This window comes from Oikopleura dioica, chromosome 1 (assembly GCF_907165135.1).
Source record: "Oikopleura dioica chromosome 1, OKI2018_I68_1.0, whole genome shotgun sequence".
NCBI classification, from domain to species: Eukaryota; Metazoa; Chordata; class Appendicularia; order Copelata; family Oikopleuridae; genus Oikopleura; species Oikopleura dioica.
In genome coordinates this window covers 3,465,600-3,474,194 of record NC_137291.1, presented here as the reverse complement: position 1 = coordinate 3,474,194, position 8,595 = coordinate 3,465,600, and the positions used below count along the sequence as shown (strand labels likewise).

Below are 8,595 nucleotides of genomic sequence, written 5' to 3'. Positions count from 1 at the left end.
TAATCAGCGTATTTCTTGCCGCGCTCAGAAAAAAAGAAGCTGCTCTCGAGCAAAGTTCAAGCAGTTAACCACCACCTGACGGAGACAAATTTTTCAGAAGAGAAGAAAGAATTTTTCGTTACGAAAACAGAAAGAAAAGCTCGAACTCAGAGAAGTGGAAATCAAGGAAGAAAAGTTTTTGCTGCTTTATTTTGGGAAATAATTTCTATGGCAGAAACTTTAACGTAAGAATTTTTTATTTATTTGACAACCAAAACGGTTTGTATAGCAGACTTCGTCATAACCCACAAGTTTTCATTTTGAAGTGATTTAAAAGTACAATTGGTACAAGAAATATCGAACACAACCTGTTAAAACTCCTTTTCGAGATCATTTTAAAATGATACTTTGAGTGCATTCGAAGCTACTTTTTATGTGCAAAAATCTACAGGCTATGATTTTAATCAGATCTAGAATGAACCAAGGCCTTCTGATGGCCATCTGATTTTTAAGAAAAAATTTTATCTACTTCATCTTTTGATTATTAATGTTCCAAATTTGATGTGTATTTTCACCCTTATCCTAACCCTAACCAAACATTACTTCATATCATTCTAGCCGAAATGAGTCAGACCTGACAGACCCCGATCCCGACGACATCTTCTCCTCCGCCGTCCTCGCCGCCAATTATTCCGACGACGACGAATCCACCGAAAGAATCGAGGAAGAAGAAAATGACCAAGACGACGAGGACGATTTCGGCGGCTTACTTGATAGATCCTTTGTCGAGTCAGGAAATGATGCTCTTTCGTGAAAAAAATGAAACAGAAAATGATTTCGTTTGATTTATGAGCGGATAAAATATTGACGATTGAAATTCAAACAGAAGAGAGCATTGTGCCAAAGATTTTCAAGAGGCGATTGGAGACAAGAATTTTTGCTTCGATTCTGAAGAAATAAGGGAGCGTTCTTTCTTTTTCAGCGTGAGAATGACATTTTTGAAGAGAGAAAAAATGAGAGCTTTACTAGCGAAATAACCTTTTCAAAAAGGGTTGTACTTTTTGAGGGAGAAAATGGCAATTTTTCGCTAGATTTTCAGCAGGAAGAAGAAAGGATGACTATCGGAGCAATTGTTTTTAATTTTTAATTAAATTTTTAAATTTATGATGATGACACCCTTATTTTTGAAAAAATATAACAAAAAAAAATTTAAATCTTTTTTTTATTAAGAGGGTAGAAACAGCTTTCTCGATTTTGGACTGTAGCTACATAATTAGGCTTGGCCGCTTTGATTGATTGTTTGGCTCAATAAAATACCCATATCGGAGGGTATTTATCATATATTGCACTTGACCACGTTTTACCACGTGTCTAACCACCCGGTTAATCGACGGTTCACTTTTATTTCATCACAGAACGATTTGATTTAGTATTCGGTTCAATAAAAAACCCATATCGAGGAGTTTTATGTAGTAATTGAAATTAACCGCGATAAACCGCGGCTTCAACCACCCGGTTCAACATCGGTTCAAAATTAAAATTCGTGATAAATCTATTTTTTTTTTATTTTTAGATCCCAAAAATCGATATTTGAGGCAAAAATCCAATTGTACCGGCTGGTTCATCGAAAATGACCGGTTGGTCAGTCAAAACATGGTCGACTCAACTCAGTGCATTACGAGCTTCAATTCTAGCTATCAAACATGTCTGTAGCACAGCTCTATCGGAAGTTGGAAATTTTGAAATTCCGTATCTGACACTTTTGCTCGACTTTGAAGCTCCGTGAAATCATGAAGGAGTACTCCGACCATAAAAATTTTACATCCTGGTGAAAGAGAAGACGCTCAGCTTTCATCTGGTGAGGTTGAAAATATCAAGATAGGGGTCGGAACACCCTTAAAAATCGATTTGATTGACTTTAGTGCTTTTTTTCTCTCTATTTATTGGCCGAAAAAGGTCAGAAGATTGGGTCTTTTTGAAAATCTGCTAGTGCAGGATTTTTTTGCGTGTCTTGATACATATGTTCACTGAGTTTCATGTCATTTGGCACAAGATCCTGCAAAATCGAAAATAGTGCGGGAAGCCTATACATAATTTATGTAACATAGAAGAAAACATCATATTTATTTATGTTTACAGAATTTCCTCATGGATGTTCCTTAGAAAGGGGTTCAGCTTCAGAAAAATGTGAATCAAATTTCTTTTCCTGTTACCTGACTCAAGATATTCGAAGTTGAAAATGTGCGAAAATCGAGAATTTTGGAGAGATGAGTTGCTTCTGAGCTCTATTTCTCAAAAATTTGATGACAAAAACAAATTTCGAGGGAGATGTTCGTAGGTCGTAGATGTTTCTATCTAAATATGAAGAGAAAAATTGAAAATCTAAGATTTTCTTGTCTGTAGCGCCAGTCAAAAATCGCCCCCTTAAATTAAAGAATTATACTAAAAAAAATTAACTTATTATTTTATTTATTATTAATAAAACCATTTTAATTGATTTTGAATATTTTTTTCTAATTAAATAAAATTTAATTAAAAAAATAAGATAACAGCTTTGTGACGAATGTTCAAAACAGGTTGCTTAACCTTAGGGAAATATCTTTAAGGTTCAATATTTTTCAAAACCAAGATTCGCAGCGCTGCGCATAATTATGTTTTGTGGGTTTAGTTTGCGGCGGTGTGATGAGCCACAAATTGCAGGTGAAAAATTTAAATTTCGCGAGATTGGCGAGGTGCAGTTGGTGCTCCGCCCCGGGCCACAGCAGTAGTTTTTTTGCTGCTCAGCTTGCCAAGCCTGTCAGCGCTTTTTTCTCAGCCCTTTTTTTATGAATTCTTGAATTCGAGAGTTGGAAAAAAACGCCAAAAAGTTTGGACGACTATTTTCATTCGGCGAATTTTGAATACTTCGAGAGCGGAACCTATTCATTGAGGACAATAGCCGAAGAAGACGAAGAAGAGCTAAGGAGAGAGCAGGAGGAAGAGGAGAAAAGCAGGAAAAAGGCAGCTAGAATGGAGAGGAAGATAAGCTCAGAAGGTACTGATTATTCGAGAAAATTATTATGAGCCTTTCATTTCGCTTTTCATTAAGGGTACTGCCTTTAATTTCCGCAACTTTACCGTTGAATAACTCGGAAAATGTTAATGATAAGGGGAATCAAATGGGCTTTCTTAATACCCTCTATCTTAGATTTTCAATTTGTCAGAAGAGTTTTTATATTGTTCCACAAGAAATTTGCTAAATTTAAGGTCAAAGTGGTCACTTTTTATAATTTTGAGTTTTATTTTTGAGAGCCTCTGATAGAGACAATTATCGAAAAAACCATAACTCGATTTTCAATTTGTAAATTTCAATTTTTTTGATCATAAAACTGAGCGATTCACCAAGTATAATATATTTGGACTTCTTCTGTCTCTCTCTCCCTCTAGCTAATTTTAACTTCCATTTCTGCCCGTCAAATAATCTAAACGCTCAGTTTGATAAATTGTTAATGCTTTTCAACGAAAAAATAATCATCAATTTTAAGAGCAAGGCCGAAAAATATCCAGCGCAAATCTTCTTGAATCAATGCTGAACGATTTGGACGACACCTGCGAGGCTCAATTTCAGGACGAGGAAGAAGAGTTCTTTGAATCCGAGACGAAAATCATGGCAGAAGAAATTGTCACCGAGACGATTAATTTCGCGATTGAGCTCCTTGCTGCCGAAATTCGAGAGGCTGAGATTGCTAGACGGTATCTTTTCTTTCAAGCCCGAAAATTCGCTTCATTTTTTTCAAACTTTTCACGATATTCTTCAGCCTCGAAGAATGCCAAGCCGAAATCTCGTCAGAAAATCTTGTTCGTCCTTCAGAAGTGCGCAAATCCCAGCGATTCTCGAAAAACTCCAAATCTCAAGCGAAAAAACCGCAGCCGGAAGCGTCGAATTTAATCAATCAAACCGCGAGTGGAGAACAGCCAGAATTAAAAGAAGAACCAGAACAGTCGAAAGATGTGGTTTCAAATACAGATGCTGCTGATTGTAAGAAGGAAGCGGTTTCGGAATGGAAGAAAGGAGAAAATGAAGAAAAAGAGGAGAAAACTGAATCTGGTAAGAAAATTCGCAATTTTTTCATTTTCATTTTTTTTTCTAGAAATCGAAGCCCTAGAATCATTTGAACAAGCATCAGCAGAAAGGACCACAACAAACAATTCTTCTTCAGAAATTCCCGATTCCGCGGAGAAAAAAGAACAATCCAAAACAGAAATCAACACAAACAAGGACGAAAAAGTACAAGGTTCTCCAAAATCCGAGGAACCAAAAACAACTGAAATCATCTCTTCCCCTGAAGCACCAAAAGTACAAGTCGAAACGAAGCCCGAGCAAGCGCCCATTCTAGCGCCTCGAAAAATCGACAATCCAGAAACAAATTCAACCAAGCTTGATTGTGCCTCAATTTCCAAATCTTCCGCAGCGGGGAGTTCTTTCACAAAATCCCAGCGCCGAAAATCTTTTCCTCGCTTTCATAAAAAAAGGGCGTCGAGGAAGTCTCAAGGAGTCCTCCTTGTTTTCGTGCATCATGCCGAAAGTCAAAGACACAGAGGACGCGAGTATAACGAGCTTGAAATCGGCCATTCCAAAGAGTTCCAGATACGAGGAGAAAAGTTCATGCCATATTATGTGAAGAAAAAAAATGAAAAAGTGTTATTTTCTTTAAAAACTTGAAAGAAATTTTGCCTTCTGTACTTTCAATTCTGCTTTGTAACGACTTCTATCCATGTCATTATTCATATAAAATAAATATACTTTAAAAATACAATAAGATAATAAATTATCAATGAAAATGAGTTACTACAGGCCGAAAATGAGTCCTTTTTTCAATCAGGCAGACAGAACAGGGTCCAAAAAATAGGAAACAGGCCCTGTCTCAGGTTTCTTTACAGGTAAGGTATCAAGCAAAACCTCTTGAAAAGGACAGGAAATGATTCAAAATAAAAAAAATGAGCCAACTTAGAGTCAAGCAATTTCAATTACCAGGAGATATTCCGGAGAAGATCAAAAAAGCATCAAAACGAGCCTCGATTTTAATAACAAACACATACTATGAAAGCCAAGCCAAAATTCAACAGGTCCAAAGGTACATTGTTTCTCTGCTAAAAGAAGATTTTCATGAATCATGCCCTAGAATGGCCCGAGGATCCCCGAAACGAGCATTAACCATCGCAGTTGTTCAAGTGATCGAGTGGTGCATTTTTGTTTACATAATTTTTCTCCTCTTTCTGCCAAAATCTCTCGACCATGCCTTCTGAAGCCGATCAAGTTACGTAACCGACCCTCTAGTCAAATAAAAATTCATCAAGTCCAAAATCTCATTCTCGTAAAAAAAATATAAGAAAAGAGAGCAGTAATGATTTCTTGGGAAAACGATTTGAAACCGCTGATTTTGTGTTTTTATGAAATTGTCAAGTCTATTTTGCTTTTTCCGCTCCCGAGCCCTAGAAAATCTTTGGACGGAGAAGTTGCACTTGTTACAGGTATTTTCATCAAAAATAATTTTTCCTTAAGGGATCCCCTCCCGATTTGAAAAATATCATCGAGAGCTTTTATGTGATATATTTTTGGAATCTCCGTTGTCTGGCGATCATTTTCATATATTATGTCAAAGGAAGTCCGTCACGTGGTAAGTCGTGACACAGCTTTGAAAATGCCTTATTTTAACGAAAAATTTTACTTAGAAAAAATTTGCAATATTTTCGACTTTTCAAAGTCGACATCATCAGATGAATAAGGGCTCTTTAGAAAGCTTGGAGAAAACTGAATTAGAAAAAAATAGATTTGATAAAATATCTAACCACTTACAGGCGCTAGAGAGCAAAGAAAGTCAAAAAAATGGCAAAAATCAGTTAAAAAACATCTTGTTAAGAAAAATTCTACAATCCTTGACGGAATCACATGCCTGTACTAGAGATTGTAGATCAGGGATCAAGGAAGACAGTTATTATTGATTTAGGGCTCTATCTAAGAGCAGGAAAAACAAGTTCGATTTTGAAAATGGCCCAAAATGGGGTTTTTCGCGAGTATCAATGTTTTCAGCCCGTCTTTTCAAGGTGTTTCCCCTTATGAAAATTAATTTCTGTACTAGAGTTTCTTCATTAAGAAATCCCTTAAAATAATTACAAAAAAAATATTGAAATTTGAAATTCGTAATTTTGCTTGAATTTCGAATTTGAAATTCGCGCGCATTCTCCAAATTGGCTAAAATCAATACAAAATAGATGATCCTAAATTTTGATTCAAAACTAAGGCGCTGGAAGTGGCCTAGGAGCAGGAGTTTCAAAACAACTCGCTGCTAAGGGAGTGACAGTCATTTGCTGGGATGTCAATGTCAAGGGAAACATTGAAACCGTCAACGAAATCAACAACTCTGGCGGAAAAGCCTTCGCCTTCAAATGCGACGTCAGCAACCGAGAAGAGGTCTACGCCGTCGCAAAGGAATCCGTCAAAGTCGCCGGAGATGTGACGATCTTGGTGAACAACGCAGGTGTTGTTGGAGGAAAGAGCTTGATCGACTCGGACGACAGGATGATTTTGAAGACTTTTGAGGTCAACGCGATTTCGCACTTTTGGACGACCAAGGCGTTCTTGCCCAAAATGATGGAGAAGAACAAGGGACATATTGGTAAGCGAGAAATCTTGAACTGAAAAACTTCATTCCCTTTTTTCTAGTTTCTATCGCCTCTGCCGCTGGATATTTCGCCGTTCCTGGTCTGACCGATTACTGCGCCAGTAAAGCTGCTGCTGCTCATTTTGCTGACGTAAGAGCTCGTTTCTTGCGCTAGAAATTGAAACCAAAAATTTCAGACTCTTTCGATGGAAATGTTTCGGGACAACAAAGACATCAAGGTCTCCTGGATCTGCCCCTACGCCATCAACACCGGTTTCTTCGACGGTTTCCAAGCAAATCGACCGCTGGTTTCTGCGATTCTAGAGCCGCAATCTGTCATTGACGACATTGTCAAAGCGATCGAAACTGACGCTGATAAGGTTCTTCTTCCCGGACGGCTAACTGCACTTGATGTAAATCCGATTGAAAATATTCTAGAGCTGATTTCTATCTTTTAGTTTTGCCAAGCTATTTTTCCGAGAAAAGCATTTTTGCACCTCTGCAAGTGGGGCGGGAACTTTGAGTCGATGAATACTGTAAGTAAAATTTAATTAATACGGTCGTTAATTTTTCTTTAGTTCCGCGGAAGACAGAAGACTCAATAAATTATTTTTACTGATTATTAATCAAAGATTATAAATAAAATGATACAGCCGTATTTCGCTGCGCCTACTTCAGAATTCCCCTTATTTTGAAAACCGTATTGCTGAATTTTCTTGGAGGTTTAAGTAAGTTGCGGGCAGGGGAGTTAATCCGAAACCGCTGCTGAGTTTTCCGGTTAACCGCTTCTTTCAAAATATCTATCTGAACTTTTGAATGCGACGTATGTATTTAATAGTTATGTATCGTATCGCGAGTTTGATGCTATCTAAAAGTTTCTTCGAAAAGTCAATTTAGATGATAAGATAATTTTAAAGATTAAAGAGACGAGGTTTAGCCTAAATCGTTTAAGCGACTCAAGAGCTTTTTTAAGAGCCTTAATTAGCGACGTATACTGATAAGATTCTCCCTCCTTGCGGAACTACTGCACAATTTTTTATTTGTAACAATAAAAAAAAGAATCCAAGTTGAATTGAAGTTTATCCAGAGATTTTTCCCTTGTCGAGGAGAGAAAAATAATTTGGATTTTTTTAGTTTAATTGTTAATACGCGTACTAAAGAAAAAAATATGCGCAATAATTATTTTCTCACATCATTTTCGCGACTTTCGCGTCTTTCGAGAGATGATAAGCCCAAAAATCGCGAAAAAAGCTCTTTCTCGAAAAAGACTTTTTCATCATCGACTTGGCGCACTCTCTCCGGAGAAGTTTCGCCGGAATAGCTTTTTGAGAATGATTGCAAAAATTTCGGTTTCGCGAATTCTGAGATTTCACTGTAATAAAGATTAGAACTTTTGATGCATATGACGTAGTCTGCGGCGGGGCGCGCTATACTTGATGGCGTATTTTACCCATTTGAATTGCTCTCTATCCCCGATCCTACTCCTATAAATACGAAATCTTCTCTTCTGATTGTCAGTAGCAGACCCTTTGCACTTAGGATGAAGAATTTACTTTTTTTCCTTCTTGACTTCTCACGTGGCGAGTCCTTGGTAAGAAGAGATAAAATTTATAACTTCAATTATTTTAACCATTCAGACATCTCCCCAACGATCATTTGTCGAACAACCAGAATGGGTAAAGAAAAATTTTTTTTTTTAATAAATTTATTAACTAGACTCCACCGATTCGGACGGCAACTTGCAAGGAAATTTTAATTGGCAGTACGCCAGTAACAGCGATTGACTCAAAGGAGTTCGATACTGTTTGTGGCGTAAAAACTGCGCAAGAATATGAGTTAAAAGTGAAAGTCGAATGCAGTTCCGCAAAACTCGCCGCACTTGGAAGGAAAGGGATATGAATTATCGCTTCGTTTTCATCAAAAGAGACGATTATTGTTGAGAGGACGTCTCTTTTAAATATTTTAATGGAAATGT

General features: G+C 37.2%; 2 protein-coding genes and 1 long non-coding RNA gene across 3 annotated transcripts; all 3 read left to right on the top strand.

Annotated features, from left to right (window-relative positions):
- LOC145711387 (uncharacterized) lies at positions 1–934 on the top strand. Its single transcript, XR_014135172.1, has 2 exons — positions 1–224; positions 598–934. It is a non-coding gene; the product is annotated as an uncharacterized LOC145711387 (long non-coding RNA).
- Positions 935–2,753: 1,819 nt separating this feature from the next.
- Positions 2,754–4,736, top strand: LOC145701749 (uncharacterized). Its single transcript, XM_081778971.1, has 4 exons — positions 2,754–3,013; positions 3,504–3,711; positions 3,777–4,066; positions 4,110–4,736. Exons 1-4 carry the CDS (start codon positions 2,989–2,991, stop codon positions 4,679–4,681), a joined length of 1,095 nt encoding a protein of 364 aa, XP_081635097.1. The 5' UTR covers positions 2,754–2,988; the 3' UTR covers positions 4,682–4,736.
- Positions 4,737–5,336: 600 nt separating this feature from the next.
- On the top strand, positions 5,337–8,519 carry LOC145711594 (epidermal retinol dehydrogenase 2-like). The gene is made up of 6 exons (XM_081789282.1): positions 5,337–5,490; positions 6,261–6,635; positions 6,683–6,771; positions 6,818–7,033; positions 7,079–7,156; positions 8,337–8,519. The coding sequence occupies exons 1-6, from the start codon at positions 5,364–5,366 to the stop codon at positions 8,517–8,519; spliced, it is 1,068 nt and encodes a 355-aa protein (XP_081645408.1). The 5' UTR covers positions 5,337–5,363.
- Positions 8,520–8,595: the final 76 nt, after the last annotated feature.

Coding starts and splice junctions, on each gene's coding strand:
- LOC145701749 (XM_081778971.1), top strand. CDS start 2,989: ATGGAGAGGAAGATAAGCTCAGAAG. Junction 3,014..3,503: donor GAGGAAGATAAGCTCAGAAG/GTACTGATTATT, acceptor ATCAATTTTAAG/AGCAAGGCCGAAAAATATCC. Junction 4,067..4,109: donor AGAGGAGAAAACTGAATCTG/GTAAGAAAATTC, acceptor TTTTTTTTCTAG/AAATCGAAGCCCTAGAATCA.
- LOC145711594 (XM_081789282.1), top strand. CDS start 5,364: ATGATTTCTTGGGAAAACGATTTGAAACCGCTGATTTTGTGTTTTTAT. Junction 6,636..6,682: donor GAAGAACAAGGGACATATTG/GTAAGCGAGAAA, acceptor CCTTTTTTCTAG/TTTCTATCGCCTCTGCCGCT. Junction 6,772..6,817: donor CTGCTGCTCATTTTGCTGAC/GTAAGAGCTCGT, acceptor CAAAAATTTCAG/ACTCTTTCGATGGAAATGTT.